Source organism: Sceloporus undulatus, chromosome 3 (genome assembly GCF_019175285.1).
Source record: "Sceloporus undulatus isolate JIND9_A2432 ecotype Alabama chromosome 3, SceUnd_v1.1, whole genome shotgun sequence".
NCBI classification, from domain to species: domain Eukaryota; kingdom Metazoa; phylum Chordata; class Lepidosauria; order Squamata; family Phrynosomatidae; genus Sceloporus; species Sceloporus undulatus.
The window spans coordinates 240,114,496-240,127,879 of record NC_056524.1 but is presented as its reverse complement, the minus strand read 5'-3'; the positions used below and the strand labels follow the sequence as shown (position 1 = coordinate 240,127,879).

Genomic DNA, 13,384 nt, shown 5'->3' with positions numbered 1-13,384 from the left:
AAGATCAGGACAAACCCTTAACAGGAACCAGTTGTATTTGTTTCAAATTTCACTGGCCCAGATGACTGCCAAAAGGCGTATGAGTGGAAAACTGTCTCATACAGCTCATCTGCCAAAGCCCAGATCTGATTAACATGGTTTAGATATTTCACTTTAAGCAAGCTGATGTCTCTTTGTAAAATTAGGCTACAAACAACTTCCTATTATAGTTTGGTCTTGCACCAGTGCATCAGTCAAGCTCTTTTTCAAAGAGCAATTTAATCTACATCAACTCTTGCCGAATGGAACCATGCTTGAACAAGTAAAGCAAGCTGAATTCTTCTAACTCATCTCTGCACTAAAAACAGTCTTCATCCAGTATGAACCCCCTCCCCCCATTTTAATAGACAGTTAATCTTGTAAAGCCCATCTACTTACGCTTTAAATGCTGGAAGATAGGAGTAGATTGAAATACTGCTTAGATTATAAATAAATGGCAGATGCTTGCTAATGTCTGCTGTTGCCCAATTGCTGAAGAAAGTGTTTAATAAGCCCTGGTCCCCACCTAAAAGAAAAACAAAAGGTAAGGTTAATAGGAGCCATGGAAGACCCACCACAGGTGTCCACTTTTCTAACTGAGTGGGAAGTACCATCAGCTAGGTGAGTAAATCCTCTGCAAGCACCAGTGATTCATGGATTAGTATTTCTGCCTTGAAAGTGTTGGCATTTATCTGGCACAGTTGTTTCAGTGACCTGAAATAGGGTTATGCCATCTGACATGTTGCACACTTTCAGGCATGCACACTCCCATGTTGTTTTGTAAAGCAACAGATGTCCATATCACTAGGCATTTCTGGTTGTTAGCTCAGCTGACAGTAAAGAGTGGCAAGAAATTAATGCTGTTGTCAAAAGTAGCCTAACATCCCAAGTAAGAGGTTCTTGAGTTACTCTAGAACCTTAGGCTGCCAACATTCAAGGACATACAGTATTTGTTCCCATGAGCTAATAATGCTTGTGGAGAGGACAAGGAATATAAACACTGCAGAACCTGACAGACCCAAGCAGATCTTAGCTGACTGGCCCAGGATGCACCATTGTGACAGAACCTGATGGGTCAGAAAGAGAGGATGACCAAGTCTTATGGCTTTGCAGGAAACGTTGCTTGTTCCATTTGACGGACAATGTTATTGCTTGGGCAAATAATAAAAATAAGAAAATAAGGAATTCTGGTAGATTTATGGTCTATGCAGGCAAAGGTTTTCTGTGAAGTATCTTGTCCAGAGTAAAGCTTTAGAGATGCTAAAAGCTATTGGAATTTCTAAAATATATTCTAGCTATGGTATATTTTTCAGATGGCAGTGAAACTGACAACTACTCAGATCTATTCCAGATTAAGACACTAAGTAATAGTTAACTATGGTGCGTTACAGATGGGCAAAAAGTACGTACTAGGGTTAGGAAAGGGCGTCCTTTCCGGACGCCCTAACCCTAGTACATACCTAGTACGTACAAAATCGCGGTGCCCATTCTACATGGGCGCCACCATTGGGATGTCACGACCGTGCTGCCTCCAAATGGAGCGGTGCGGAAGTGATGTCCTGGTGCTGCACGAGGGCTCCTGGGGTGCCCTTTCCGCGGCGCCAGAAGGAGCTCTGAAACAGAGCTCCTTCCAGGTTTGTGTCGCTGGTGCAGTCTTTACACGGCTGCGCCAGCAACACAAATGAGAAAGGGGCCAAGCGGCCCTTTTCTCTTCGTCCCCGCCGCTGTCGGGTGTCCTTGGGGCATGAAGCCCCAAGGGCACCCCTTTCCAGGCCGTGGGGAAGCGGCCTTTTGCCGCTTCCCCGCAGCCTGGAAAGCGGTGGATTGGGGCCTCAGAGGCTGCCGCTGTGGCAGCTGAGGCCCCGATCCAGCGGGGAAAGGGGCGGGAGCAGGCTGCCCCAAAAGGGCGGTCTGTAAACTGCCTATTACACCCTAAAATACATTTTAAATTGCAAACAGGTAAGTTATGCCCTGTGACTGCTGTTAACTCTAGGATCATTCAAGTGCACACTTACAAGCAGCTTAGCCAAAAATTTAGGATAAATTACTAAGCATATGAGTTTAGTGTGCTAAACCAATAAAACTTGATCTTCCATATTACACTACTGTAATTGCAAGTCCTCTGGAAAGAAACTTACTTTTCTGAACTCCAGAGCAGGAAGTTTATACCCTTAAAATTCAGGTTCAGTGCCATTTTGGGTGGCTAAGAAAAAGTTATTCTAATAGGTTTAGTACATGTTCTTTTCACAGTAAAGAGCATTATCTGGATTAGTATTATTTTCAAGCCTTTTTAACAAACCATTCTATGATTGCTTCATGTGCACTTAAGATTATTATTTAAATCAATTAAGTCTTACTGATGTTCCAACTTATCAAGGTTTTCAGAAAATCAGACTAGAAAAACACACCCAGAGACTGCATGTTTCTAACAAAACAGCAGCTCCATTTCAGTTTCTGAATCTCACAGCTGAATGCTGTATTGTTCAAGATTTTCTCTGATGTACTCTAGTTAGAGCCAGAATATTTTCCTTAATACTGTTTCCACTTCCAGTGAAATTCAACACTGGGTATGAGGCAGCCGGAATCAATACAATCCCATTAGCTTAACATCAAATTTATATGAAATGCAATCTTGTCAGAAAGAAGGCAAAAAATATGTTTTTTTTAAATTCAAGACAAACATAATGAAATTTCTCTTCTTCTTACTATAAGAATTAACCTGTGCCAGTTTCATTAGTGTCATTGCTTAAGTTACAGTTAAGCATTTCCAAATTAACTCTTACTATCTGAAATGAACACTTTGGTATTAAGCATATCTGTATATATTTTGCAGAATGCAAAATAAAGAGGGAATAAAAACAGGACAAGAAGAATTGCCTCTAACTTAATTACTCTTGGCTTCCAATAACAATACATCCAAAAGTTAGAAAGGATTTTATTCTGTTAACAAGTTTTGTCCATATGAATGAAGTCTTAGGATGTTGCCCCGAAACTCAAGGCTAGCTGTTGTTGCCATAGCAATTCATTCACTACGGTGTCATTTCTCTTTCTTTCTTTCTTTCTTTCTTTCTTTCTTGTTAACTGCTGTCAATTCAACTTATGGCGACCCAATGAATGAGGGACTTTCCAAGTCACTCTATCATCAGTTCTTGCAGACTCGGTGCCTGTGGCTTTCTTGACTGAGTCTATCCATTTGGAATGTGTTTTTTTCCCCTACTGCCTTCTACCTCACCCAGATTTCTAGTGAATCCTATCTTCTCAGAGCCAGTATGACATAATGGCTTGAGTGTTGGCCTACAACTCTGGAGATCAGGATTTGATTCCTGGTTCTGTCATGAAACCCGCTGCGTGAACATGGGCAAGTCACATGCTTTCAGCTTCAGGGGACAGCAATGGCAAACCTCCTCTGAACAAATCTTGCAAGAAAACTCCATGGTAGGTTAGGTTCTCCTTAGGATCACCAGAAGTCAGAAATTTCTTCAAGGCACATAACAAAAATAACATATATGGCCAAAGTACTACCGGCTCATTTTAGTCATCTTGCCATCTATAGGCAGTTATCTACTCTGCATTTTTTGGAGCAAATAGAAGGCAACTATGCTTTCATGCTTTTGAAAGTTCTGTTTATATGTAGTGTAAAGAAAAATGAATGGAATAGGCAGGTGGAGAAAGACAACATCAGGACCTTTCTGCATCCACAAGCCTAACTTTCTAATGGGAAAGAACATCAGATGCTTGCCTCCTGCTCCAGCAAGGATGCTGCTGCTGTTCTTTTGTGTATGTGGTTCATGTTGTATTCTATATACATCCCTGGTAAGTTGCTTTGAGCTTAATAGTGATGCTTCTAACTCCCATGTCAGTGGCGTTTTGTATCTGTTATACATTTTAGTTTAGTTTTTAAGGAGTTGTCCAATATCTTGAAGGTGTTTTGGGGACAGAGTTTGGCCCCTTGCACTATTCCTTTAATGTTTAGACTAAAGAGAGCTGATTCACCACATTGCTGACATGGAAGCTACCACTGTCTAGCCAAAGAAGGGGAATGAATCTATTGAACAGACTTTCCCTAAGCAGAATTTTCATCTACTTGGGCTATTCAGTATAGCAGCACAGTTGTTCTGACAAGCATCTTCCTCACTCTTTCTAGTATGAGGAATGCTGAAGGTTTTCTTAGGGGGGGGGAATACTTAGGGGCAGTTCAGAGCTGTCCCTTTTAGGCTGGATTGGGGCCAGGGCAAAGAGATGCCCCTTTTAGGCTGAATTGGGGCCAGGGCAAAGAGATGACACTTTGCCATAATCAGTGGATCTTATCCTTGCTTGCAATTAAAAGGGAGAGCATAAGAGGAGAAACAAGGTCAAGAATCATCTCATGGGGCCTTCTTGACCTTATGAATCCCTGAACCACTACCTTACAGGCTCATTTAGAAAAAACACTAATAGATCTGGCATACTGTATTTAAACAATAACTGATCTACAATTGGAGGACTTGAAACAAGATGATACATTCTCAACTTAATACCTGCATTCTCACTTCCTAAGCAGAGGCTGGTGCCTGTAAATTTGGCCAAGGCCAACCAAAAACTGTGGACTTGTGTGGAAAACTGTCCTCCTATCCCATTGTTTCTGTCCAACAACTGTTATCAGCTTTAGGTGCAACGGCAATGGCGACAGATTATGAGAACTCCAGTTCAAAAAACATTTCAAAGGGAAAAGTTAACTACCCTGTTGTAGATTCCTTGCTTCTTGTTTCTTATTGGTCCTGTTTTTGTTCCAATCCTGTCAGCATTTATGATCTGATTTTGCTATTAGAAGCAAAGATGGTCTTTTCTACTTTCCAATTCTAGGGGACTGATTTGTAGTCAAAGTCTTGCAGGAGGAGCATACATGTCTGAGAGTTGTATGATCCAACAAGAATAGGTACACTCTCTACTTTCTGGGAACACAATTGGTTCTGAAAATCCCAGGAATACCTTAGAGGTTATTTCTATGAGCTTCTGTATTTTACTCTATGTACAATGAACTACTTTGAGATCCAGAGGGTTGTAGCAATTTAAATGGGGAGAATCATATTCAAATACCAGAGCAACCATTAATGACCAGACTCCTGTTGGTGTCCTTGTTGTTGTTGTTGTTGTTGTGTATAGTCTTCAAGTTGTTTCCAACTTTTGGTGATGCTAAGGTGACCCTGTATGTGTGTATAGAATAATAAAATCACAGAGCTGAAAGAGACCACAAGGGCCATTCCAATCCTCTGCCAGGCAGGAACACACAAGCGTGTGCACACACACACCCCTAACAGATGGTCATCCAGCCTCTGTTAAAAAACCTCCAAAGAAGGAGACTACACCACACTCTGAGAGAATGTGTTCCACTGTCGAACAGGTCTTACCGTCAGGCAGTTCCTCCCAATGTTTAGGTGGAATCTTTTTTCCTGTATATACTTGTTAGTCACCTGTTCGCTTATGGCAAATGCATGGATTTTATAGAATTTTCTTAGACAAGAAATACTCAATGGTGGTTTACTATTGCCTTCAATTTGGTACCTTCAGGGTTTTAGCACTCAAGGAGACATATCACAGGTTTTTCCCTTTGTTCAGAGTGGTCTTGAACTTGCTTTCCTCTAAGACTGAGATGGTATGATTTGCCCAAAATCACCCTGAGAATTTCTCTGGCTACCAGGGATTTGAACCCTGGTCTCTCAAAGCCCTAGTCCAGCACTCGAAAACACCAACATATTTCACAGGATTATGAAGAATGACACTATAGTGTGCATGTGTACACCAAGGAAGAAAAGGGAAAGGGCTAGAGTCCTATTCCAATACTCAATCCACTACACCACACTGGCTCCCTAGGTGTTATACCGATGTTTATCTTCTTCTTCGTGGTCTCTGCGAATCATACAAATGGGTTTCACTGCGCCTGCGCAGTGCTGCTCGGAACCTACTGGAATCACTGGGCAGAGTTAACTCTGCAACATATTGAAACTTTTTGGCGGTAACTCCGCCCACCCGTTATAAGGCCCCTGCCTTCCCGCTCTTTTCCCCAGTTCCTTTTTTCCGCCGCGCTAGCTGCTTCAGGGGACTTTCGGACTGTTGACCTCGTTTTCGGATTCTCCTCTGGCTTTGTCGACCTTGGAAATGCCTGCACCTTTCAAGAAGTGCGACATTTGCGGGGGCAAGGTGCCCGTTCAAGACCCGCACTCCTCCTGCCTGCTGTGCCTGGGCAAGAACCATGACACCAAGGCCTGCCTGCTCTGCAGATCCCTCTCGTCCCAGGCCCGGAAAAACCGTGAGTCCCGGCTCACTTCGGCGATTGCCCTGGGGAAGGTGCAAGAGGGAGGCTCGCGGTCATCTTCTGTCCCGCCTTCGGCGCCCCCCGCCTCATCTTCTCGGGCCAGTGTGTCCAGTGTCGGATCTGGGAGAACCGCCGTTCCCAGCGTGGTGTGTGTCCCGGCCGGGACTCCTTCCACCACCTCCGATGTGGCCCGTGGCTCCAAACCGCCCAGTGCCACTGACGAACCCTCCAAGCGCCCCCACAAGTCGTTGGGGACTGAGGGTACCGGGCCGACCTCCAAACCGGCGGGAAAATCGGAGGGCTCGCGTCCGAAGAAGGCTACCGAGCCGGAGGTCCGCCTCGCCTCGCCTCGCCTTCATCCTCCAAGGCATCCAAGGCATCACGCCATGCTCCGAAGCCAAAGGAGCTGGCTGGGCCTGTGGAAGGGGCAAAGTCCCCAAGGCCTTCGTCGTCGGCAGCGGCTGCTGTCCTCCTGGACCTCCCGGACAACCCATTCTTCCCGGCAGAAGAGGTCCCAAAGCCTGGGAAGAAGAGGCACCATGACAAGTCGGGTCGTGATCCTGCCCCGATGAAGTCCAAGCCTTCTAAAGACCGACCTACCACCGACCCACCGAAGGCGAAGGAGAAGAAGCGCTCCCCGTCCAAACAGGCCCGCGCTTCCGCTTCGGCAGCTCTTCGTGACCCGGCGCCGGTAGATCGGCGGACCCCGGTACCGGACAACCCACTGCCTCTGCCCACCATGGACTTTGTCCACGGGACGGACGACACCGTTCTTCCTCGCTCCCCAGAGCACCGGTCGCCCTCCCATCCGGCAACTGACGACGAGGAAGTCCAGCCCCGCGGGCAAGAGATACCTGATCTCTTCTTCGACACGCAATCACGCCGGTATTACGTGTCAGTCTCGGAGGACAGAGCGATGAAGGAGTTCACCAGGCTGAACCCCCATCCTGTAGACCGGGCCACCCCGTCCAGGTCAGTCCCGACCGTGTCGGTCTACGAGAGGTCGCCGTCTCCACCCCGCAGGCGCTCCCGATCTTCAGCAGACCTTGCTCCAACCCGCCCGAGAGCCCAGGACCTGGACTCCGACGATGAGCCACTGCTTCCTTCTGAGGCACCCTCGGACGAGGATGTCCTCTTGGACCCAGCCTCTCCCCAGAGGATGCACAACCCAGAGCCGTCTTCCCCATCGGACGACGTCCGGTCCTTCACCGAACACGTCGTGAAGATGGCGAGGGCCGTCGATATCGAGCTCACTTCCATGGAAGACGACGCTGAGGACCCGGTTGAGCGTCGGGTGCACGGTCGAGTGCCTACTCCACCTTGCCTGCCTCTCCTTCCGTCGCTCCAGACCATCGTCAAGAGGTCCTGGGACTCTCCGGCCACCCTGTCGGCACCCTCCCGCAAGGTAGAGTCGCTCTATAGGGTCGCCCCGGCGAGTTGCCCTTGGTTGGCCAACCACCCCAGGCCGAACTCTGCCATCGTGGAGGGAGCCCAACACAGCTTCGTCCCAAAGCAGGCGACCTCCCCTGTCGACCGGGAGGCGAAAAAGGTGGACGGACTGGCCAAGAAGGCCTACTCGGCATCGGCCCTTGGGGTCAAGGCTGCCAACTACACCGCCTGCATGGGGGCCTACATCCAGACCCTCATGGAATGGATCTCCCCCCTCGTCCCGGACGTCCCAGATGACATCCAGAGGCAGCTGGTGGAGATCAGGGACGAGGCCCATTCCATTGGGAGTTGGCTCATCACCACTTCCAGGAATATGGCGGACTGTTCGGGGAGGGCCATGTCAGCATCCATGGCACTTCGACGCCACGCCTGGTTGAGGGCCTCCGACCTCAACCCCACGGTCAGGGCGGCCATCGAGGACATGCCGCTCGACGGGACCGGGCTCTTCCACGCCGAGACCGATGACCGCCTGAACCGCAAGTTCAGGATGAAGGCGGCGGCGAAGAAGCATGGCATGTCTTCGGCACCAGCCTCTCCGTTCCGGAAGCGTCAGCGCCCGTGGCAGCCGCAAGGTCAGTCACAGGGGACCTTCTCCCGGGATCGGCAGTCCCAGCAACAGGGCTCCCAGAGACACCGCTTCTCCTCGCAGTCTTCCTCCTCCTCTGGCCGTCGCAACTTCCCGCCTCGGTACCGCAAGTCCCGCCGGCAGGACAACGACCAGGGGAAGAAGAGAGCCTGAAGGGACGCAGCATGCTTCGTCTCTCCTTCACCCCTCTTCTTTTTGGACATTTTGAGGCACTTTGTTAACACCTGGGTCTCTATAACATCGGACTCGTGGGTTCTCAACATCGTCCGCAGGGGTTATGCCCTCGAGTTCCAAGAGCTCCCTCCAACTGGAGCCTTCATGTCCACTCCCCCCTCGGACACCCTTCTCGACGAAGTGCGCGCCTTGCTTGGTAAAGGGGCAATCTCCCCTTTGCCACCCGACCAATGTCCTCGGGCCTTTTTCTCCAGGTACTTCACGGTACCGAAAGCGGATGGGGGCATCAGGCCCATCCTGGACTTGAGACAATTGAACTTGTTCCTTGACTACCGTCGCTTTCGAATGGTAACCTTGGCTTCCATTCTGCCTCTGCTCCACCAGGGCCTGTGGTTTGCGACCGTCGACCTGAAGGACGCCTACTTCCACATCGGGATCCGAGAGTCCCACCGGAGATTCCTCGCCTTCGCTGTCGGCTCCACCGTGTACCACTACAACGTGCTTCCTTTCGGCTTGGCCACGGCTCCACGAGTCTTCACAAAGTGCATGGCACCGGTGGTGGCATACCTTCATCAGAAGGGCTTCATGGTCTTTCCCTACCTGGACGACTGGCTATTTGCAGCCGAATCCCAAGGCGAGCTGCAGGAGGCAGTCTCATTCGCCTTGCACCTCTTGGACTCCCTCGGGCTGGTCGTCAACAGGGAAAAGTCCCACTTCACACCGACCAGACAAGTTCATCGGGGCCATCCTCGACTCCGAAAACTGCTTAGCCTTCCTCCCTCCAGATCGGTTTCAGGCCCTGACAACTTCCCTCAGGCCGTGCATCTCCCACAGAAGGGTGAGAGCCAGAGACGTCCAAGTCGCCCTGGGCCACATGGCATCGACGACATTCGTCACCCCCTGGGCAAGACTTTGTCTTCGGCCGCTCCAATCCTGGTTCCTCTCCATCTTCTCCCCGTTGGAGGATCCTCCTTCAAGGTGGCTCACGGTACCGAGACCGGTGGCCGCTTCCCTCAGATGGTGGCTAGACAGCTCCAACGTCTGCACCGGGATGCCTTTCCATCAGCCCCAGGCACAACTGACTCTGACAACCGATGCATCCCTGGAGGGATGGGGCGCCCACCTGCTCGACCTCGTCGTCAAGGACAGGTGGTCCGCACAAGACAAGCTTCTCCACATCAACGCTTTGGAGATGCTCGCAGTGGAAAAGGCATTGAGGGCGTTCGAGTTCGCGGTCTCAGGAAGGGTGGTCCTCCTGAGGACAGACAATACCACCGGATCCCTCGGAGACGCATTCGCTTTCCTCTGGATGGGGGAGCTCCTCTACGCCTTCCCTCCGTTCCCTCTCATCATCAGAGTGGTGTCCAAGATGACAGCGGACCGCTCGCATGCGATCCTCATCACCCCGTGGTGGCCGAGACAGCCGTGGTTTGCATCCCTTCTCCACCTCTCCAGGAGATGCTTCCTCCGTCTCGATCCTCGCCCGGACCTGCTGTCGATCCAGGACGGACGGATTCTCCACCCGGACATCGAGAGCCTGCCGCTGGTAGCCTGGAGGATACAGCCCTGACTGCTTTGCCGGAGTCGGTGAGGACGGTGATCCTGGCCGCGAGGAAACCGTCCACCCAGCGCTCTTATGCCCTGAAATGGAGGAGATTTTGCCTCTTCCTTGACCAAAAGGGCTTGTCTCCTGCACAGGTGTCCACTCCAGTGGTGCTGGAGTTTTTGATGGCACTTTTGGATGGAGGGCTGTCCCTCACATCCATCAAATGCTACCTGTCTGCCATTTGTGCCAAATACCAGTTCGGGGGGAGGGTTTCTTTCTTCAAGGACCCCTTGGTGAAGGGGTTCCTGAAGGGTTGTGCCAACCTGTATCCTCCTGTGTCGGTACCAACGCCGGCTTGGAGCTTGGAGACGGTACTGTCCGCCCTCCAATCCAAGCCCTTCGAACTGATGGCCACAGTGGACTTGAGACTGTTGACTTGGAAAACCGCTTTTCTTGTGGCCATCACCTCTGCCCGCCGTGCGGGCAAACTCTGTGCTTTACGGAGGGACCAGCCATTCTTGAGGTTCCACAAGGACAAGGTGGTCCTCCGTACAGACATTACCTTCTTGCCTAAGGTAGTGTCTGCTTTCCACATGTGCCAGGACATTGTGTTGCCCACTCTAGCATCCAACCCGACATCGGATGAGGAGCGACGCCTGCACTCTCTTGATGTCAGGAGAGCACTGGCATTTTACCTGGACAGAACTGCTGCCTCCAGTCGGTCCGAGAGACTTTTCCAATGCTACTCGGAACCGAAGAAAGGGTTGCCTGTGTCTGCGCAGAGGTTGTCCAAATGGGTGGCTGGTACCATCCACCTCTGCTATGAACTGTTAGGCAAGCCTCTCCCTGGCAGGGTTCGGTCCCATTCCACAAGGTCAATGGCAGTATCCTCTGCATTCCTGTCGGGGATTCGTTTGGAGGATGTCTGCAAGGCTGCTGTCTGGTCCCAACCTTTAACCTTTATTAAACATTACAGGTTGGAAACCAGAGCCATCCAAGACGCAGCTTTCGGGAGGGCTGTGTTGGTTTCAGGGTTGCATTGATTGCACTACTGATGTTTTGTGTTTACTACACTTGTACAGTTGGCACTGTTTACATTTGTTGTATGTTGTCTTGCACAAGTTCTGGGGGATCGGTCTTGCATGACCTCTGTTCCCTCCTCAGGTTTAGCAACGTTATTGCTATTTGATCTGTGCATGAACAAAAGACTGACTCTTTTATGGTTCAAGGTGTTTTTATTGTAATAAATATACCCTTGGTTCACCATAGCTTTGGTCTCAGGACACTCCCTCCGCCGCATACCTTAGCTTGTCAGTCTAAACCCATTTGTATGATTCGCAGAGACCACGAAGAAGAAGGACAGGTTGCTTACCTGTAACAGTATTTCTTCGAGTGGTCATCTGCGAATACATACAAATCCCACCCGTCCGTCCCCTCAGTGTCCTGCTCACATTGGCTCTTTACATCGCCTGCTTGGCGGAAAAATTGCAGAACTGGGGAAAGAGCGGGAAGGCAGGGGCCTTATAACGGGTGGGCGGAGTTACCGCCAAAAAGTTTCAATATGTTGCAGAGTTAACTCTGCCCAGTGATTCCAGTAGGTTCCGAGCAGCACTGCGCAGGCGCAGTGAAACCCATTTGTATGTATTCGCAGATGACCACTTGAAGAAATACTGTTACAGGTAAGCAACCTGTCCTTCTCTTACATGTACAGTTGCATTTTTTTCTGGCTACTGTGCAACAGATGTATTCAGTTTGTGTTTGCTTAAGGACAGTTCTACAAGTGTAACCATTTCATGTGCACTATTCAATACCATTCCACAACTAACTGAATGTGTCTACTCTAGTTGGGACTAATCAACAGGATTCTTGCCAATTTCCTCAACCTTAAGTCAGTTATAATCTTTCAGGCTAACCTATCATACAAGGATGTTGTATGACTAAAAGCTGGTATGGGGAGAGAAATAATCACAGTTGCTACCTTGAACTCCTTGGAAGAAATGCAGGATGATAGATTTTACATATACAACATGAGAAGATAAACAGACGTGAGACTTTTAAATAAAACAACTGAGCCTTGGGAAAGTACTAAAGTATTTCTAATTGCACAAAGCATTAATTTTATCCAATGGGATTCATTAACACATCTGCTTCTAACTGTAGCAGTCAGGGTGGGGCAAGCCTTCAAAAGGCAGGGTAAAATGTCAAATGCAACCCCCCCCCCCACCTGTGTTTATGTATAGCATTGGTGTATACTTTTGGATTGCAGCTATAGCCAGAACTATTCAACTCCAACTGCAAGGGAGCTGCATGTTTTTGTCAGATTAAGTATGCCTGCCTTAACCCAGAACTTCATGAGCAGGTCCTCACTGCCTGACTAATTTGATAATGTGGCACCCTATTTCCAGCTATTTTATGCACTTAGGTATGAATAACCAAGCAGGGTACGTACTTGGGTCTACAGAACCAAGAACACACTTAGAATCTGAGTGGGTCTTGTCTCCCACAAATGCTATCATTGTCCTCCTGGCTGCTATACAGTTTCCGTTATTTACTTCATTCGTATCCTGCCTTTCTTCCAATAAACTCAAGGTGACACACATATTTTTATGAATCCTATGAGGTAGGTCAGGCTGAAAGACAGCATGACTTGCTTAAAACCATCCCATGGGTTGGTGGAAACTAGAACCTAGATTTCCCAAGCCATAGTCCATACTGAATCTGAGTAATACAGTAGCATTTCCATAGCAGAGGGAAAGCCAAAGAACTCCTTTTACATGGGAATGTGAGAACATCTTGAGAAAGAAGTGCCAAATTTCTTCTAGGTTGTTTTCATATGCTAAAACCATTCAATTGGAGCTATGGTTTAAAAGACTATTTGCTTGCCTGTTTTAATTCTTTCCTTAGAATTCTAAGTATGGTACACATAACATGTACTAGTTTGGTACAGCTAATACATCTTGAAAAGAAAGCATGATTAGCTTTACAAGAAACAGATCTACACTGTACTACAAGAGTCTCTTATCAGTCAGATAAAAGCTCTTAACTAGTTACAGAACAGCTCAATAAAGGTTTAAGAGCTTCTCTTCTTGAAGTTATTTCAATCAAATAAAAGCAGCCAGCTTATTGACAGACTATCTAATTCCCTTTTACCCAATTCACTGTTACTCCAGTTCAGCCAATTTAAGGAAGTCTTATTAATTTTTCATATATTCAAGTTCAGTAAAATAAAACCCCAATCTATAGAAAGTTTCCACAAGTAAAGAATCCTATTAAATGTTTCCGGCTTATTGGTTTTTACTCAAAGAATGCAAACTCCATA

General features: G+C 48.4%; 1 protein-coding gene across 4 annotated transcripts in view; it reads right to left on the bottom strand.

Annotated features, from left to right (window-relative positions):
- GYG1 (glycogenin 1) overlaps positions 1-13,384 on the bottom strand; it is a 42,077-nt gene that overhangs the window by 10,300 nt on the left and 18,393 nt on the right. For all 4 annotated transcript variants that reach the window (XM_042458913.1, XM_042458915.1, XM_042458914.1 and 1 more), the window contains exon 5: positions 418-544. In XM_042458913.1, the coding sequence (XP_042314847.1) occupies positions 418-544 (127 nt within the window). The remainder of the gene's footprint in view (positions 1-417; positions 545-13,384) is intronic.